This window comes from Saccostrea cucullata, unplaced genomic scaffold, assembly GCF_032062105.1.
Source record: "Saccostrea cucullata isolate Sc308-1 unplaced genomic scaffold, CSIRO_AGI_Scuc_v1 ctg1349, whole genome shotgun sequence".
Classification (NCBI taxonomy): Eukaryota; Metazoa; Mollusca; class Bivalvia; order Ostreida; family Ostreidae; genus Saccostrea; species Saccostrea cuccullata.
The window spans coordinates 80,734-102,052 of NW_026924468.1; the positions used below are offsets into that span (position 1 = coordinate 80,734).

At 34.6% G+C, this 21,319-nt stretch overlaps 1 protein-coding gene and 1 pseudogene across 1 annotated transcript; one reads left to right on the top strand and one right to left on the bottom strand.

The window, feature by feature from the left end:
- Positions 1–1,271: 1,271 nt before the first annotated feature.
- On the top strand, positions 1,272–3,225 carry LOC134266503 (uncharacterized; annotated as a pseudogene).
- Positions 3,226–5,526: 2,301 nt separating this feature from the next.
- Positions 5,527–12,094, bottom strand: LOC134266504 (NADH dehydrogenase [ubiquinone] flavoprotein 1, mitochondrial-like). Its single transcript, XM_062748727.1, has 14 exons — positions 11,945–12,094; positions 11,571–11,620; positions 10,628–10,717; positions 9,271–9,419; positions 8,825–8,958; positions 8,489–8,553; positions 8,125–8,229; positions 7,716–7,841; positions 7,515–7,580; positions 6,992–7,158; positions 6,594–6,747; positions 6,406–6,460; positions 6,038–6,147; positions 5,527–5,795 (listed from the first exon to the last, which is right to left on the bottom strand). Exons 1-14 carry the CDS (start codon positions 11,988–11,990, stop codon positions 5,712–5,714), a joined length of 1,401 nt encoding a protein of 466 aa, XP_062604711.1. The 5' UTR covers positions 11,991–12,094; the 3' UTR covers positions 5,527–5,711.
- Between the last annotated feature and the right edge of the window lie 9,225 nt (positions 12,095–21,319).

The window sequence follows — 21,319 nt, forward strand, 5'->3', positions numbered from 1 at the left end:
GAGTAAACTAGATTGTTTTGTTGATCCCTGAACATCATATTTCTCTTGATATCTGAAATAATAAATCTAAGTCAAAAAATTATATCTTATGAAGAAATCTTTAAAATAAATACCATATAATTATTTTTATACATATATATGTAAATCATAAAGAGGAATAACTCCTGGTGTCCCACGTAATAATTCAGAAGCCACCTCTTATATATACACGTCATAGGTAAGAATAGAATGGAAAGTAAAACCCAACTCCATGATTATATTTATCTTGGTAAACACCTGTGATTCATGTAATACAGGGACTTCGATCACCATAGCAGAACACAGTTTACTCGAAGGTAAGATTTTCAGCTGTTTTGTTCCAAATGATATATCGATCTTTATAATTATATGCATCGTGGATATGTATGTACCTCAGCTCGGCAATTTCTATCTTTAGTCAATGACATGGGCTAGCATATACGTATGTATACTAAACATGCTAAATCGGGCCTCTATTCTATTAACAATAATCTGGAAATAACACGTTTGTCTTGTCAGTATGATTTGTATTTTATTTCTTTGTTATCAATCTTTATCAATTTTACAATAAGTAATTTATTCTTAATAATAACTTTCAATTTGTTTAAGTCTACCACTTAATCATATTGACCTTTGGGCATATCTTATTCATCACAATAAGGGATTAACGAAAGGCTAGCTGCTCCAGAATTTCAGGTTGAGGGACATTTTAAAAAGTTAAATAACGACAGAAAGAAGGACAAAACAAGGAATGTCTCCTAGAAATAATACAGGACAATTAACTTTAAATCAGGGGGGTACGTATTTCGAGGGGGGGGGTCAACAGTTTTATTACGACATCCCAGCTCTTCCTGAGATTTAGGAGTGTAAGGACTGTGTTTTTCAAAGAGAGAGAAACACAATTATCGAACATTTTATTTCCTGAGATTTAGGAGTGTAAGGACTGTGTTTTTCAAAGAGAGAGAAACACAATTATCGAACATTTTATTTTTTTCTAGAGTTTATAGACGACGAGTGTGTTGCAACATGTTCACTACTATACTAGTAATATAACTGTAGGTCTTTGACTATCAAATTTCTAGCAAATATCATTTTATAAATAATAAACTTACAGTAACTTTTTTTAGTTAAAAGTAATTTTGAAAATAAAATTTTAATGCCCAGACATGAATTGCTATATTCATGCACAGTTGCGAGATGCAAGAATCTTTGTTTCACTTTCTCAACAGATGAATTTTTATTTCTTTAGAAAAATGCTGCAGGCTGAACGTTATCTTCAGGCAAAACTAAAATCTTACTACAAGATCCTAGAGGATCAGAGTAAAGCAGTACCAAATGATGCCAGGTAGATCAGATACTGTAAGTACATCACCAAGTTCGCTTCTCATTTCGGAGCTGAGCGTTGTGAGGTGGTAGGGAGCACAATAGAGGGAACTCGACTCCGATCTCACAAAGACGAGGGAGACTATGATTATTTGATCATATCAGGAACCACCATTCCTGTAGAGGCTTTAGAACACAGAGAAGACGTTCCGTGTTTTGTTCACATACTGTCAGATAAACTGAAAGTTTCTTTTTCTGGTGACCTTGTGGTAGATGGGAAGTACCTTCATAGTCGTATACTGAAATATCTGGATAAAGAAGCGTTTAAAATAATCCGGGGGTTATTTCATGTAATCACAGTTCCCACACAGAAGAAGGGCTCAGAACACATGGAATTCAATCGGGAGGCCAAACCTGGAATGACCCAAGAGCATTTTGCTGGTGTTGAATTACCGAATGAAAGAAGTTCTGGTGGCAATCATTATCAAACAGGGACAAATGTAGGCGCATATACTGGAGACACGAATCATTATTTTAAATCAGTAGTTGAATCCAGCAATTTAACATCTAGCATGAAGAACCTTCTAATTAATCTGGTCAATATGATTGCCGAATCGACACCACAAGACACTGCGCTGTTTCACACTTTCGGTGGATTGATAGAAGCGGTTTCGTCCTCCGAGTCGGGGAGATCTTCACCGCCACAAAAATTGTGTAAACACGACCTACAGGAGGGGGGTGAAAACTCTGATGGAATGGATGACGGATCTGATCGAAAATGCATCGTGAGGTTCAATTATAAAAGCAGCAAGGATTTTATTGCCACCTTTCTAATTGAAGGAAAGCTAAAATGTATTGAAGAATGGAAACACCGGATGATGAACAGAAAGAAAGCATTTTGGCCAAAAGCAGAGACTGTGGAAAAGATCTATAATTCAGAGGTGTATATAGTGGCCAAGCCCGCTATTGTCGACCCAGATCCATCAATAGATTTCTGTCTGGGGTTTAATCAAGCAGAATTACTTTTAGCACATTCTTTGAGTGCTGATCAAAAACTGTGCCTGCTGCTTTTAAAGTCTCTGCAGAAAGGTTTTTTGGGAAGTTTCTCCAAGACTCTGACAACTTTTCACTGGAAAACTGCGTTTTATCATTCCTGTGAGCAGATAGACCCAGTCCTCTTTGATCGGAAATCCACCTTACTATTGGCTATTAACATGGTCCTATCTTATATGGCGGAATGTTTAGAGAAGGGCTATCTGAGGCATTATTTCATTGAGAGCAATTTGATAGCACACATTTCGCCAGAGGAGGCTACTGAAATACGAGCAAAAATCAATGAAATCATACAGGATCCTGAAGGCCCACTACAAGTTTATTTTGATAAGACAGATAAGGAGAAGAAACAGACAGAGTTAATTTCAGAAAAAGAGTTGCGTCAAGTAAAACCAAATGATTCCGAGTCAGCGAAAAAGTCAAAGTCCCATAAACTCATCGAAATGTGGTCACAGTTTCAGGAAGCATCAAAGAGCGATGATTCCAAATTCACCAAGGCGCTTCTGGATACTTTGTATCTAGTTCTCGAAGAGGAGACAGACTTCGATGTCAAAATACCCAGGACCTCTACACAAAGTGGAGGGTTACCCCAACTTTTAGCACAAGCTGCTCAATATAGAACGGGGAATTTTACAGACAGAGAAGAAAAGAAAAAGGCTCTAAATGAACTCAGGTCTAATGCCTTACAAATGTTGTTTTCTATGTCGAAAAAATAAGACATTGTCCTCCTTACACAGTTATAGTGGATTGGTTATTTGCATACAAGTTAACTCAACTTGCTTTTATTTGAAGTGATATCAAAAAATGTTGTAACAATATCATTAGATAATTATCAAATTTCATTACATATGAAAATATATACGTATATTCATTAGAATTGAATTTATAAATAATACTTTTTTTGTTCTGAAGAATGAATTTCTTTTCCTTTTATTATATAAAAGGCATTTTATTTAAAAGGCATTTTATTTTATACGTTCTCTCATTTAATACATAGGCATTTACTTTCTTTCATTTTAAATGGGTATTGAATTAATTTACTTTCATTTTAAATGGGCATTGCGTTTACTTCATTTTCATTATTTAAGGTAATTGAGTTTACCTTCTCTTTCATAATATTCAGGGGTTGTCTTTACTTTCTTTTTCATTATTTAAGGTCATTGTCTTTACTTTCTCTTTCATTGTATTTCTTGAACTCTTGCCAGTTATTCATTTACATGTACCATGTTTTTTTTTATACTGCCAGTGATATTAAAAGGTACATATGTTATTTGAAAGCCACAAGATATTATTACTCAATTATGTTCCACTTTTTTATCTTATTACGAGTATATGCATTAATTTTTTAATCCTGTTTATATATTTTAATTATATTGGAATACAAATGAATGAAGACTTCAATTGAACTAACTCATGTAATTGTTAATAATTAATATTTTACTTAATGTTATATGGTCGAGCTGGATATATCTTCAAAAATCACACAAATTCAATTTGAAGAAAAAAGAAAAATTTGCAAAGAAAAAGAAATTATGATTAAATAAGAGGCCCATGGGCTACATCGCTCAGCTGAGCACATTGGCTAGAAAAAGGCACAAATCAGTTAAGTATTGAAAAGTAAGGCTTGAATTTTAAACTACCAGAGAATGCTTCCATCTTCTACTAACTGCGGAACTGTAGCTCTGCGAAAAAAAATATATTGACAGAATGGAGAGCAACAGTGCCACCCATTGAAAAAACTGTATATTTATTGCGCACAAAAAAGTGCTGTTTCTCGATTTATTCCTCTATGTTTTTAAACTGTCATCTCAAAATATTACTAACCGTGTATTCCTAACTGATTATTTCACTTATTCCACAACAAAACATCCCTTATAATTGTTGTTAATAGCTCTCCTGGCCCTTAAATTAAGATCACTGAAAATTCCTTCTACTTCTACTGCCATTTTGGTTTGCAAGAAAATTCGGTCCAACATGCTTCGTACAGATGTCGACTACGAGAGTACTTGACAGAAGAGTAAGGAATTTTTTGAAATCTGTCTTTTACGATTGAGGTAAGAAATTGGAAGAATTGATTCTGAACTAAGAGCAAATTTTTGTGCGCAATAAATATACAGTTTTTACAATGGGTGGCACTGTAGCTCTGCCCCAGTCTGTCAATATATTTTTTTCGGAGAGCTACAGTTCTGCAGCTAATCTTCCACCTAAGTTTAATCTTTCCTGGCCCAGTGGTTATTGAGAAGAAGATTTTTAAGATTTTTCATATTATATTCCTATCTACAACTTTGATTCCCTATGTGGCCCCGCCCTACCCCCGGGGGATCAAGATTTGAACAAACTTGATTCTACACTACCAAAGGATGCTTCCACCTGAATTGTATCTTTCCTGGCCCAGTGGTTCTTGAGAAAAAGATTCTTACAGATTTCAATAATTTTTCACTAATTATTATTAAATTATCTCCCCTCACACAGTGATACTTTGTTGCAAGTTTGGTTGAAATTGGCCCTGTGGTTCTTGAGAAGAAGTCTGAAATGTAAAAAGCAAAAAGCTTACAGACAGACGGATGGACGCCGGACAAAATGTGATCAGAAAAGCTCGCTTGAGCCTTCGGCTAAAAATATGTAAACATACAACAACATTCTATTCCACTTGCTATTTTACATAATTTAACAAACAAAAAGCCATACAAACACTCGCCAACCATTATATCAGAGTGCACATGCAGGTCAAAATGGCCAAGTTCAAAAATAATGGAGCCATGTATTGAAGCATCCTCAGGTAATTTATATAATCAAATTTGCTCTCATCATGAGTCTGGGGGAAGAGTGGGGCAACAACTGGTGATCAATCAAACTTTTGAATACATAGGAAAAATCTCTTAAAAAATCTTCTCAAGAACAGCAAAGCTTTGATTAATTATACCGTGTATTTAGATGGAGGAATTCTCAGGGTAAGGTAGATTCAAATTTGTTAAAGCCATGACCTCATGGAGTAGGGAGGGCCACACAGCCTTAATTGTATGGTCATATTTACATGAAAGCATCCCCGAGTAGAGTAGATTCAGATTTGGTAGGGTGCTACCACAATGGATGATCAAAACTTTTCATAGCAATAAGGTTGTAAGAATAATGTTAATTATTTCTCTGTTTTATCAAGATTCTACAATTTTATTTACACATCAACAAAATAGTAACAAGTTATTTTAAGTTAACACCTCTTTTTCAAGTTATTTTAAGTTAACACCTGTTTTTTGTTTTTTTTTTCAATAGAGAATTTCAAATTGTCACATATATCCTTTGACCTTGTCCATTCATGGTCAAGCGGTTGCTGTTTTTTGTTGTGTTTGTTTAAACTGTTCAATTCTCTCTAATAACACAGGCCTGAAGTGTCGAATTAGTCCCTGTAAACAAAGGAAAGGTGTATTATAGACAACGAAAGTGAAAAAAATAAATACAAGTAAACAAAGCCAAAGTTAACACAAATACAAGTAAACAAACAAGAGTGTAATGTCATTACAAAGTACAGAATGACAACTTGAACACAACAGTTTTTTTTTTGATTACTTTTGATAGACTTTTCAGAAGTTTTACATATTGACAAGTTTTTCATCTCTTTCCTAGGATTAAAACACGAGTCACGTACCTGTACAGGCCAGGCAGCCCCGTCCCCCAGGGCACAGATGGTGTGACCCTCAATCTGTTTACTGATTTCATACAGCATGTCTATCTCTCCCTCCTTAAAGTTACCAGTCTCTACAAAGAATAATCAGATATGTCACATTATTTTCTCTTTTGATATATTAATTTACAATATAAAAGAATTGATGAAAAAAAATGTCAAAAACATGGAGTCAAAAACTTTGGTGAAGTTTGTTATAGTTTACACAGTAAACAAAGTTCATTTTCATACATCATCAAAAACCTCAAGCTAGTATCTTTCTGCAATCTGCATAATAAATTACAAAACAAAAATTTGGTATAATGATAATAGAGGTATTTTACAGGACTTACCAAAACGTTTCATGATCTTTGCCATCCATCCAACTCCTTCTCTACAGGGAGTACACTACAGAATACAAATCACAGTGTAAGCCACAATGTTGAAAAACTAAAGATTTCTCACTCTAGAAGCTCCTTAATATAAATTTGCATGTAAACATTGGATTTATTCTGACAAGAAGACAGATTATAATTTTTACCTGACCACAGCTCTCGTGTTTGTAGAACTCGATCAGTCTAGAGATACACCTGATGACGTCAGCGTCTTTGTTCATCACGATGACGGCAGCTGTCCCCAGACTGGTCTGAGCTTGTACCAAAGCATCAAAATCCATCATTACGTCCGAACACACACTGGTTGTACAAAAAAATTATTAGTATCACAACGCATGTTTTTAATTCTGGTATATCACCAAGTGAAATTTAATATAATTTAACATAACTGAGAAAATTTTCTACAGTATTCTTAACAAACACATGATTTATTTGTCTCTTAAGAAGTTAACTCATCTTGAGAATTGGACGGTTCAAAATTCACAAGTATCATTCATATGAAACTTTCAAAACAAAGGGTAGGACTTGTATTAACTGCTCTCACCTCTTAGGGATGATTGGGGTCGAGGACCCCCCTGGAATGATGCCCAGGAGATTGTCCCAGCCCCCGATGACTCCCCCCGCGTGCCTCTCTATCAGCTCCCTCAGAGTAATGGACATCTCCTCCTCTACTGTCACGGGGTTATTGACGTGGCCCGAGATGTTAAACAGCTAAATAGAAAAAAACACAGAGTTATTGACTTTTTGACATGTCCTGAAATGTTAAACAGCTAAGCAGAAAAAAACACAGAGTTATTGACATGTCCCGAGATGTTAAACAGCTAAACAGAAGAACAGAGAGTTAAGATTTCACGTAAATTAATTAACAGAGCAGGGAGTGAGGATTATAAGCATATAAATTTATATTTCAAAGGTTGTTCTAATGAATATAGTTGTAAAGTGACTCGCAAGGATCTTTGAAAAAAACTAACTACATTTTATTTTGATCTTTGAAAAAAACTGAGTAAATTTTTTCCCCTATCTTTGTAATAGAATAAGTACATTTTGTTTACTAAACACTGACTTACTTTAGTTCCCCTGTTCCTCTCCCTTCCAAATGAAGCAAACCATTCACCTCCTCTTCTACAGATTGCCTGAAAAATTAAAATAATGTTGAAACAATTACCTGATTACGTCCAATTCTTGATCCTTTCACCATTCAGATAATGTAATTCTCTTATAATATCATCAAACAAGTTCTTTTAACTGACAATCTGTGAATTACTTACTGGAGCGACGGCCACTGTCTCCACATTAGCGACGGTGGTGGGACATCCAAACACCCCTACATCGGCAGGGAATGGGGGCTTCAGACGGGGCTTACCAGCCTTACCCTCCAAGGACTCAATCAGGGACTGTTAACAGCAAAGTCAATATAAAGTGTTAAAAGGATTTTAGTTATCAGTAATATTTTATTTATTCAGTTCTTCAGGTCTCATACAAGTTTACAAATACTTTTACTAAAAGAATCTTTTACAGATTAAAACAATGAAGAGTGACTGCTATCAAAACCATGGACAGTCTTCATTAGTGTAAAAGAATAAATCTATTCTTATATATAAGCACGCTTATAAATGGCTAATACCACCAGATTCAAGGACCTAACATTAAATAAGGACATGCTGTACGGTGACTTACTGTTTCCTCTCCACAGATATAGGCTCCTGCTCCACGATGAACGAAGACATCAAAGTCGTACCCAGAACCGCAGGCATTCTTACCCAGTAGTCCAGCAGCATAGGCCTGTAAATGTATTACGTTATTAAGAAAAGGTCATTAATGAGGAGTGGGAAGGGTGAGCAATACTTGGGTGACAAAAATGAGTCTTTTTTGAAGTTCTTAGATACCTTCCACCTTTTGGTTTATTTATTTTCTTTCTTAAAGTATCAATGATCAATATTTCAAGATTTGCACTTTAAGAAGAAATGATCAACATCATTAACAGATCCACATATCTGACAGTGGAATTTTCAACAAGAGAGCACCTGTTCTGTTAACTAACCTCATTGATGGCAACCTGCAGGTTAGACGCCTCGTTATAAAACTCCCCTCTGATGTAGATATAGGCTGTAATAACAGACAAGGTCATTAGGATTTCTCTCAAACACAACAACAATCTCATTAAAATAATGCATGCATAATACTAGTAGACACTGCCTTCAAGACATTTTTCTCTGAGGCGAGTACTCTCAGAGTAATAAAGATATCCCTATTTTCATATGGAGAGTTATTATAACATCTGTTTTTTCAACAATAATTGACCTACAACATTTTTAACATTCAAAAAACAGCTTTAAAACCTACATATGGACAAAATAATGCACAATCCTGCTGTTACCTGCACATGCTCCCATAGAGCGCCCAGCCACCAGACAGCCCTCCACCAACTTGTGGGGGTCGTGTCTCATGATCTCCCTGTCCTTACATGTCCCTGGCTCTCCCTCATCAGCATTCACCACCAGGTACTTAGGCCTAAAGATGAGAAGGCCCTCAGTCATCAGGAAGTGTTATTTCAAATACATAGACATCTAAATGACATCTACACAAATATACAGTTAAACGTAGGTACCTTGTACACTATTTTCAATACCAAGAATTATGTCAAAGTGATTTGGAAGTCACAACCTTTTATTCTTTAATTATTTTGTCTGATATATCAAACCCTAATATATCTTGATTTTTTTTAAAATCTCTTCAAGATGGACATTATAAAGTTTGACTGTACTCTACCTAACTACCTTAGACATTATATACATGTACTATAAATCATAACAGATCCATTACCTGCCGTCGCTGGGCTTGTTCATGAAGCCCCACTTCATCCCCGTGGGGAAGCCAGCCCCTCCCCTGCCACGCAGACCTGAGGTCGTAATCTCTTTCAGGATCCACTCGTGGCCCTTTAGAAGTATTTCCTTTGTTTTGTACCAGTCTCCCTGTGTTATTAAAAACAAAGTGTTATCAAAAATTCACTGATTAGAAAAGTGATTATTTATTTCAGGCTCTGCCTAGATATAGAAATGCTAACCAAAGTATAGAACATTATAATGTGATAAATTAAAAACAATATGACTTATTTCTTAATATGAAAACTATGTTGTTGGGATGTCATAGCTGCAGAACTGTAGCTCTCTGCTTGAGAAAATTCGGACAGATAAAGCAGAGAGCTACAGATTCAAGCGATGTAAAAACCTTCGATTTACGCCAACGATTTTTTGTCGCTACATTATTTGGTGTAGTTGAAACTTTTGCTGGCTTTTAGAATTGCATCCTATAATCAATCTTATATTTAACTCTTATTTGTGATACTTTATTAAAGTTTATTTATATTTTAAAGGTCTGAAACAGTCCTGCATATAGTTTTGTAATGTCAGTTTAAAAAAGTTCCATTTCAACATCCATAATCACAAACAGCCATTTGTTTGCATTGAAAGGTAAGTAAATTATCAGGAATTGAAGTTAAATGTATGATTAATTATTAAATACCATTTTTAGAGCTGGTGAAAGTATTAAATACAAGAAAAAATACCTGAAGTGAGCGACAAAAAAATCGTCGGCGTAAATCGAAGGTTTTTACAATGCTTGGATCTGTAGCTCTGCTTTACCCAGGGGATGACACATCCCATTGCCCGACGCTCAGGGCTAGTGAATTATAGGGATGGGCAAGTGAAATTTTATCAACCACTTGCCCGTGGGCAAGTGACTTATCAAAAATAAAATCAACAGTAAGTCATAGATATCAAGCTGGGCATAGGGGCTTGCATGATCTGAACAGTATTTGTCGTCCTCTTTTTTTAAAAAATAGATTTATAAATACAATATTAGTTTATGGTAGGGCAAGCAAACATTCAGATAGGGCAAGTAAATTTTGACCATGTACTTGCCCTAGGACAAGTGCCTTAAAAATCTATTTGTCAGCCCCTGTTTACCTGTCCAAATTTTCTCAAGCAGAGAGCTACAGTACTGCAGCTAGGGATTTCAGAAATATATTTTGAGACTTAGGCAAAAAATGTTTGTGTGGATGCAATTTAGATGTGCTTGTGTATAAATGGTTGATGAGATTATCAAAAATAAAAATCCCATTGTTACTATTCCATTTATATATTCCAAATTTAGTTTAAAGAAAAATTTTAAAAATCTCTACCCTGGACATGGCACCCTTGAGTTTCCAGTCATGTCTGCCATATAGATTTGTGAAGATTCTGTCCTCATCCTTTAGTGGTCCATATGTACTCTACAATTACAACAAGTTAAAGTTTTACAAAATTATAATCGTAGTGCATATGTAATCAACAATGACAAGTCAGAAGTTTACAACTATAAAGATATTGCTAAACAAAGTTCACTTGAATTTTAGTTCCTTAAACTTTAAATCTTTTAACTTGCTGAGCTCCTAAGAAATGCTGTAATGTTGAAATTACAAGATATTTAGATTTGAAATTCTCATTATTTGTTAGGGATGAATGATACACCCGGCTCCTACACGGTTCGATCATACATATCATAAAACTTAGTCTCGGTTCCGTTATTTTTGATACGATACATTTTGATAGAAGGAAATAAATCCAACCATAATTTTATGCTTCCTTTTACTTAATCTAGGCAAATAATTTATGTGCAAAATGGATAGAAGAAATCAAATTAATTGATTAGACTGTTAAAAATTATTTTACAAATTTCCTCAAAAATTTATGTTTTTGAACTAATTATACGGAGGAACATGTTTATACCTAAGCCAAACCCGACTGAATGAAGATCCCGATCGAAAAACGAACCGAACCGAAAATAGAGATTTTGTACCGTGTATCACACCGAGAAAAAATACTGCGGTAAATCGATACTGCAGTGAACCGTTTCACTTCTATCATTTGTGCAGAAATTTTGTACTTTCAGATGCTTACTTTTTGAGTATCAATGAAAACTTATAGAAATTATTTTTTGAAAACATAATATTAATCGCTGAAAGATTCATAAAGGTACAGTATTTATAACAATTACAAAATTTACCAGCTGCATGTTTACTCTGAAAAAGTATCACCTTCATATATCAAAAAACAAATAAATAGTAGAGACCAATGCATTCTTACCTTACATCTTTTCTGGACAATAGCTAGCTGAGCCGGGGAGTTCTTAATTCCTGAAAATGAGAACAGATCCAGTTAAAGTGTCAGAGTTAACTATTTTAAAGTGGGTCTAAAGTTCTAAACCCTTTTCTGCTTAAATTGAAAATGATACCTTAAATAATAACAAGTATTTTCTAAGATACTGGTGATTTTTTATCATTAAAGTTGATAATTTATTAATACATTTTTCCCCTTAAAATTTACAGCACAGTGAAGTAATTTAGTGACATAAAATTGAAATAACAGAGAAAATTCGAGTAAATTAGATTGTTGTAGTTTTTCTGCATTATAATCGAGGTTTAAAACATCAATTATCCTTTGCCAAATTAATAAAATACCTGAAAAACACGAAAGAGATAGTGGTACTCGGCTCAAGCTAGCCATATTTGCATAATACGTTTTGATGCTGTCCTTCGAATGGTTTTGTAACTTCTTACGTCTTTTCAATGTTTTGTAATGAAGAGCGTAATTACAAAACAAAACCAGCGCCCTACTTTTTCCCGGAAAAGTTATTCAATAAGAAAAATAGCAAAGCAAAACAAATTGTTAACCTAGAGACACACTCTCATTTAGCCAATAAATTTTGACGAACATGGAAAATGGAAAAATCAAAGAAATTTAGCGGCAAGTATTAAATAAATCAAGACATAAACAAGAGATATGAAGGAAAAACGAGTCTCCTTGTCATTTTTAGAGGCGCCCGTCTTTCCAAGGAGGAATTCAATAAGTCATTTTTTGGGTATAATTTTTCTGAAAATTGAGGGAAGGGGGGATTGACCCTTTGTTTGCATCTAGTCTACGTCTGAAAGGAGAACGAAACTGATGTAAACTAGGTTATACTTAAGTTCTCACAAGATTTTACCAAATAAACAGCTTAAAAACTTACGACTTTTCAACTTTATACACAATCATTCCCCACGATAATTTAAAGTCGCTTCTCGATATCATTAATAGCTGTTTTAAAAAAAAAAAAAAAAATGGAACTCGTAAATTAACTGACCTTGTCATTGATCGTTTGCAAAATTATTTTGTTAAAAAAAAACTTCTGATTTTACAAATTTACAAGTACTCCGAAGCTGACATTAAAAAGATGCTTAAGTTTCTGATTGACAGTATCTTTATTGTTTTTGAAGACCAGCTCTTCCTAAAATCTATTGGAATTTCCATGGGTACCAATTGCGCCCCGTTATACCGGGTATGAAGCTGAATTTGTGTAAATCTTATACGTGAAAAGAAGAGCTGTGGCCTTCAACTCTACGAGGGTTGTCCCGTAAAATCGTGGACAAGTTGTCTAGTGTGAAAAATAAACATCACTGCGTTCTGAAATTTTCACTATTATTTAGTACATATATTAGTAATATACACAGCAAATTTCAGATAAATATATGCATCAATAAACAAATTATGAGATTTTATGCCATGTATTGTATCACCTTACGGCGCATGGATTATAACATCAAAGTGTCTTAAACCCCTGTCACACCAGGGCTGCGTCCTCACGGCGACTGCACGGCGTCCTCAAAAAATGCAAAACGCCGAGGTGATCACAGTAGAGTCTCCTACAGCGCCGTGACAACGCGGCGAGATCTCCACTGAACGCCGTAGGGTCGCATAGGGTCTCCAAGAACGCCAGGGGACGGCGATCACTTTGAGCATGCACAAAGTACTCGCCGTGTGATCGCGGTCTGATAAGAACGCAGTAGAAACGTAGTATGCAGCGCAGTGAGATCTCCAACAACGTAGTGGGAGCTCCGTATGAACGCCGTGAAGACGCACATGATCGCGGCAGGAACGCAGTGATAGTAGACTGCACTTCCACGGAGACCTCACGGAGATGTCGCGGAGTCTTTGGAGATGTCACTGCGTTTCTACCGCGTTTTTACGGCGCTTCTAATGAGATTTATCATCTTGTGATTTTTTCGACTGCGAGTACACAGCGACAGCACGGAGTTGTCACTGCGATCATTGCGCTCCCATGGCGTTTCTACAGCGTCCGTTGGCGATCACAATGCGCTTTCACGGCGTTCTTAGAGCGTTGTCAGCCAGCTCACAAAACAAAAGCAGTGGGATCATATTTGATCAGCAATAATTTCAACGCATTTGTTGCACTAGGAGTGAGAAAGAAAATGGAAGAGAAAATTACACCAGAACTTGTTCTGTTGTTTCACTTAAATTTTGTAGAAAACTTTTCGTTGTGTTTATTTTTTTTTTTTTTTTTACATTCATAATAAATTTAAAGACAATCTAACTACACAACTGAACCGATGAAATTGAAAATAAGGAGTTTAATCATAAAACTATTAATAATTCAGTACTAAATTATTTAAATATAGAACTTTTTAATTATTAAGAATATTTCTTGGCATGATTAGAAGTCTTTTCATCGTGTAACTTGAATCTTTAAACAAAAATGTTTTACATTCCTTCTGAATATATATCATTGTGTATAGAACGCATTGTGAACGTATTGTGAACGCAGCCAGCGCGGTGAAAACGCCGTGAACACGAGGTGAAAACTCCTAACGCGCCGTGAAATCTCCGCGGAAGCGCAGTCAGTCGCCGAGAGATCTCCGTGGAAACGCAGTAGAACGCCGTGAGATCGCCGTAGAATCGCGTCCGTCGCCGTAGGGACGCCGTGACATCTTCATATCGTGAAAATTTTACAGAAATTTGTGCAATTTCCCTGCGATTCCACGGCGATTTTTAAAATTTAACAACGCCGTAATGACTCCGTGTGAACGCAGCTTGGTGTGACAGGGCCTTAAAACAGCGTCACGTTTTATCTTTGCTGAAAATGAAGTTGGATGAGTCCGACTTAAATTTAGGAATTTCATTGATACACATTCTTTATTCTCCATAAACGGTCGAAGAACCAATTGGCACCCTCATGCGATCTTCTGAAGATTTATTAGTAAGTTACGGACAATATTCTCACCATAATTCAACTAATAGAAAACCTCATATCGGCGGTCTACTGTGACAGCGTCTTTTGCTATTACATTAGGAGTTTGTCCGTATGTTTTGTACTCCCCAGGGACTCGATCAAAAAAAAATTCGGTAAGAAAACTCCTATTTCATTTGTATACTTAAGATATGGTGATATTTTTATAATCTTTTTTCTTCTATGGTAATTTCAAGTCTCTAAATGTGACATTACAACATCAAAATAAAACTGAACTGTTCTCCGGTGCGCCGTAACGTACGTAATAAAACGTCGCCATTTTTCATGTGTTGTGTTTACCACTTTCCCATTTAGAATGCTCGAGAAACTGCCAAAAATTAAGCAAATGCTTTAAAATTTTTACAAAGACTACAAAATTGATTGTGGAATTGAATTAGGATAATTTTAATCCAAATCTTATGTATTGAAAACTTTTATTTTGAATTCAAACTTGTGTATTCTTTAATAAAACCTTGGTTTTTTGACCTTGCGCCGTAGGACAATACCTCGTGCACATTCAAGCATAATAAAATCTTTATTTTTGCCTATATTTTATCAAAAAAATTATCATGCACTTAGGTATGATAAATATACATTTACTGAAATTTTCAGCTTAGTGCGCCCATTACTTTTCGAGAAAAACGCTTTGTCTACGATTTTACGGGACAACCCTCGTACATTTAGATATATCGACGACGTATTATCATTTAATTAACAATGGTAATTTCCATTCTTACGATATATCCTGGTGAGTTTGAGGTGAAAGATACAACAGAGTCTGACACAGCTGTTTTATATTTGGATATTTTACTTGAAAAGACGTTAATGTTAATCTATCAACCAAGCTGTATGATAAACGTGATGACTTTAACTTTTCTATCTTCAGCTTAGCTTACTTAAGCAGCAATATACCTTCATCACCTGCATACGGAGTTTATATATCTCACATGTTAATTATTGCGATTTGATTATTTTTTTTATATGATATCAGCGATATTTTATTTAAATATAAACAAATATCCTCTCTCTCTCTCTATCTCTCTCTCTCTCTCTTTGAGTTTTTTCAAGCTGTATATATGGCACGCCAAATTTACAAAAATGAGCTTAACCTAGTTTCACAATTGATAAACTAGGTTTATCGACTGTAAACTATAGTTTACAAATCGTTTTCATCTGTATAACTATATTTAATTAACGGTTGTAACTATAGTTTACGAATGATAATCTAAGTTTATCTGTCTGTAATAAAACGTTTACAATAGATTTTGTTGATAAACATAGATTCACGTCTGTAAACTATAATTTACAATCGTTAACTGTAGTTAAGAGTTGAAAAACACAGTTTACAAATCGTGAAACTGTATTTATCAGATAATCTATGTTTTGCGATCGCAAATGATTTTTTTCGGTGTTAAGTATAGTTTACGGTTGTGAAACATAGATTATCGCGTTAACTATGGGTTACAGATGTAAAATATAGATTAACGTTGTTAACTACAGTTTACAGTCCGTAAACTATAGTTTACAACCGATAAACCTAGTTTATCGATTGTGAAACTATGATTATCTCATTTTTAGCCGGGCTTATTGCTCAAAGAGCAATTGCCGGCTTATGTGATCCTGTTCAAGGCAGGATGTTGACCCCATAGTCGCCATTTTAAAGTTACGTGCAAAAATATAGTTCTTACTCTCAACCGCTTTTGAGATAATACAAACGCTAAATAAAGAACAAAACTAAAACGAAGTTTTATCTATATAAAATAAACATTAGTAGTAATGACTTTGAAAACTTCATAAGTCAAAGAACATAGTTCATTAGCGTAAGGATTTTTGATAATCGGTGTTACCGTACTTCTCTACACATACGACGTAAAGCAGGAGAGGGAACCAGACTGGCCTGTTTGTTTACATTCAGCTGCGGTACCAGATTAATTCTGATTCTGACAAAATCGGACCGTGGTATCAGGATTGAAAAACTCACTGTCAGTGTCTTACCATTTATATTGATAGCTTTAAAATAAATTTTTCAGAATATAAACGTGATTCATGTAAGAAATCCATTCTACTCTGTAAATGAGCCCGGCTCTCTGTACTTCTGAGTACTTTGATTGTGAATTTGGCGTGCCATATGCTGTAAAAAATAACCTTTGCCCAAATAAACAAGGCGCACACTACGATTAGTTTGTATACACATGACAAACGTGTTTCCTAATCCGTCCAAAGTATTATGGCGCATTTTCTTCTATTTGTCCGCTTTTAAACACATTGTAACTAAGTGACTTCAAAAAATTTGAAATGAGCAATTTTCAATTACAAAGTGTTTAAAACAGTATCAGTTCTATTTCACACGTATTCTAATTTTTTCCGATTTCAAATTTTATATGGGTACAATCACTGGTCCCGAGAAAACTAATGAGATACGGGAAGTTAGGAGAGTTACGTTCGTTCGTAAGATGTCAGTGTTTTTTCTGTTTTATCTTATATCTCAGTTGATTCGATAGGCAAGACCATACTCTACGTATGAACATTTTCTAAAACGAGATAAATTATTGACAACAAGTTGATGAAACAAGAATATCAGCAGCCTCGTTTAAAGTCATCATTTCGTCAGTTCTTTGGTCGATACAATGACCTTGTCAGCAAATACAATTTGTCATTGTGATTGAGTCAAATTCTGAATTGTTTGTCCATAACATATAAACTGAACTGAATTTGACGACGGATTTTTCCGAAATTTCCCGATTTTGACAAAGAGCACACGGCGGGTGTGACCGGCTGGCAGAGGATGCTCACTCCTCCATGGTACACGATCCCCCCTCTGATGTTTTGGAGGTCCGGGTTTGCTCTGACCTATTTTGTATTGTTTTATGGACTTTGATATATTGAATACTGTTTGATATCTCCAAATGTTTCATCTCCATAAGTTTCATTTTCATGGCTGTCAAAAAACTGATATGTGTTCATTTTGGCAATTTCAATTAAAACTGAGTTAACCTCATTAACCATTATAAAATAACATTATCAAATTCTTTCTTCATGAAATAAGCAATTTTACGTTTTATAGTTTTACTTTAAATCTCAGAATTGAACAATTAAATCAATGGCTTTATCAGTCCAAATAAACGTACCCAGAATGTAAGTTAAAAATTGCAGAATTGAAAGTCCCGTTTGCCCCACCCCACCAACTTACCCCCTTTTTGTTGCAGTATAGCCCCCTTCCGGTCCGTAACAGTGTTTGGGCATTTTTTTGGCGGGGGGGGGGGGATTTACGGCTTTCAGTGGTCATCCTTGGGTTTACATAGTCACAGTGTCTTATACATTTAGTAGTATGTTCATATAAATCATATAAAAGTTTTAACATAAATTAATGGATGTAAATTCAAAAAACAGAACAAGAGATATAGAAAAATGATATATGAAATTAGAAATAATAATAATTTCTTCAAATATCCCAGTTTTGTTAGATATTTTAACAAATTTAAAGTTGGCTTTTCCACCTTTAATCTTGTTTTTTTTAAACTTTAAAGTTGGCCTTTCAAACTTATATAAAATGTTCATATAAATCTGTTATCTTTTAAAACTTTAACTTGGGTAATTTTATCTACAAAAGCTTTTACCAAGTAATTTTTTTTTTAAGTTGGTAAATTCCAAATTTAAAGATGGCTTTTCCAACTTTAATCTTTTTTTTTCCAACCATAAAGTTGGCTTTTCCAACTTTAATCGAGGCTTTTCCAACTTTAAAGTTGGTTATTCCCCAAAAAAAATTACGTGGCACTTACGCTTGAACCGCAATGATATTGTTTTTACAACCTATGTTATTTTATTTGTATTTTAATATATCTCGATTTCATGTTTCAACCTATGTTCTATTATATGCCATTTCCTGAATAAATTCTTGCAAACATGATTTTGAAAGTTCCTACTTGTATTTTAATATATCTCGCGCAATGTTTGAATGGAGCGTAGCTATTATATGCCATTTCCTGAATAAATTCTTGCAAACATGATTTTGAAAGTTTCCCGCGGTCTTTATTATTAACTAGTTCTCAATTCAGGTGCGCGTTAATGAGAACCAGTTTACAGTCAATTTGGATGTCGTAAAATTACCATAATAAAACCTTCGTGACAACGACATCAACAATATCGGATCGAAAAACGATCCAGTGTTAGTGAAATGCATGTTGCATGTTATTTCTTTATGGATTTTCACCCACTATATAAATGTAAGTATTTAGAGCGTATTTTTGAAATTGATGTAACCATTTGAAGAGCATTTAATTTAGGAAATCGTTTAAACAAAAATTAACATAAACAAATTGAGTTGATTCACACGATTGCCTTGCCGATAAATATTGATTCAATATTTCATTAAACTGCTATGTTGTTTATTTTAGTATATACACACATAGATTCGACTGAACACGTTTCTTGAATTAAAATAAACTTGCCTAACATTTTAAAATACACCAGGTTCAAAGTCATTTCATTGACACAAACGAGTAAGCCTTTTATTATATTTATTGGCACTAGGCCGTAAAACAGATAGCTCTAACGATAGGGTACTAAAACAGTTAACATACACCTCTGTATAAACCATTATGAATTCATATGTGTTTAGAACTATGATAAAATTAAGACATCATGAATTGGTAAATATAGGCAGAAATAGACTAAGATCAGATGATTCAAAGGTCATTTCAAACAATAGATTGTAAGAAAATACAATAAAGCAGTTATGAAAGGGTAGGGGGTGTTTTGAATCCTTTTTAGATGATTAATGAAATTTACCTGACAGAAGAACATATAATCTCATTAAGCATGTTAATTGACTTGCATGTTCATGCTATTTAAACAGATATATAATGCTTTCTTTGTTTGCATTGACTTGCATGTTCGGGTTATGTAATGAGTGTAATAACAAACAAAGAAAGCATTTTTGTTTAAATAATGATCCAACTGATATATTTGAGTTGAATATTATGGTGGTTCAATGCACATTTGGTCTTTATATAGAAATAAGAAATGCTAGATTAGAGTTAAAGTTTGAAATAGATTTTTTTATTTAATGGAATTAATTAAATGAAAAGAATTAATCAATGTAAAGTTCATCCGGTTACCATTTTAAATAAACTCTGAAGATTATAATTGTAGCAGTTATATTAAGATATCTTAGGTTGCTTTAACTTCAACTATTTCCACTGTTTTTTGATTTTATGTTTTCAGGAGATCAAAAAGAAAAAAAAATCTGAAAGGGTTACATTATTGCAGCCTAGATGTGCATGTGTATCTTCATATAACTATAAGGGTGATTTTTCAATATAGGTTTTATAATAATTTGATATCTCTCTTCTGCAGTAAAAAGTTATATATTAATATGAGAGAAAAAAGGATGGTGACTATAATCTCATCAAGTTTATAAGCATTATTTTTTAGTATGTCTGTTTCAACAAAACTTGCTTCAAAGCATTCTTGTGTAAAGGAGCTTCAAGTATGCATGTTGAAATGAAAGGCCTTACCCTCTTTCAAGGGGAGATAAATAGGAATTAGTAAAAATTAAACAACATCTTTCAAAACCTTCTTAAAAAGAAAGCCTTGATCAGAAAGGATGAAAGTTAGATGAAAACATATAGATTCAAGTTTTAGGTTCAATGACCAATGGCCAGATAACTCAATTGCTAAAGCACCTGACTGAAGATTCAGGGGCCTGGGTTCAAATCCTGGTCTGATCTAGAGCTGCTGCATTTTCTCCTCTACTATAGCTGTTAGATTTAGTGCCATGCCATGCCTTGGAACTGACAGGTGAAAGACCTGTCGGAAAAGAGCCCGAGTTGGTTTCTTCAGGGGATGAAGACCTTTAAGGAGGGAGGAATGTGGTTCAATCACTAATGGTCAGATAGCTCAGTTGGTAGAGCACCTGATTGGAGATTCAGAACGGTAGGGCCTAGGTTTGAATCCCGGTCTGGTCTGCTTCAAATTTCTCCTCTTCCGTCACCGAAACAGATGATTACAGATGATATATAGACACAACATAATTACTGTCTAAATGATAAAAGTAACAAACACACCCATTGTCTAATTCTGTAGTCTAGAGCATATTTTAATTAATCAGGGTATTGCTAATTGTACTTAGTAGAAGATATCTTCAGTTGGAAAATTGCCCTGTACTAGTCCAATTATGCAGACAATGTCAGCTTAAAAGCCATATTAACAATTCGTGCTGTGTATAATATCTGCAATCCAAGTTGTACATCAAGGAATTGAAATGAGTCCAGTATTATTACTGATTATAGAATTATAACCATATAACATGTATAAGTATGAATGATATACTGAGAGACTGGAGGTAAAATCACAGTTGAATCTGGTCCAAGGTCAGTGCCCAGGTATCTCATTTATAATTAACAGGTGTTAATGCTTCAGGTGTAGCGGGGTTTTCTTTATGCTTTTTACATCTGTCTCTGGTGGACTAGCATCCATTAATGTTGATTATCTCTGATTAACTAAACATGTCTGTTTCTCTCTCTCTGGACGGCTGTTTTACAATCATGGATTAAAATATCCTAGAAGTTACACTAAATTTGTTCTTGGGAAGTCTTTCTGTAAAGGTAATGTCCAGGAATGAATGGAGCATTTAAGTGTGACATTTAATGGAATTATCAAGATTATAGTAGCAGCTAATTCCCGTCTTTTATTAGACTTGAGATTCCAGTTTGTTTAGTAATGAGCACCAGAGTGTTTAATGGGCAAACAAAGAACGAAGTACCTCAGATAT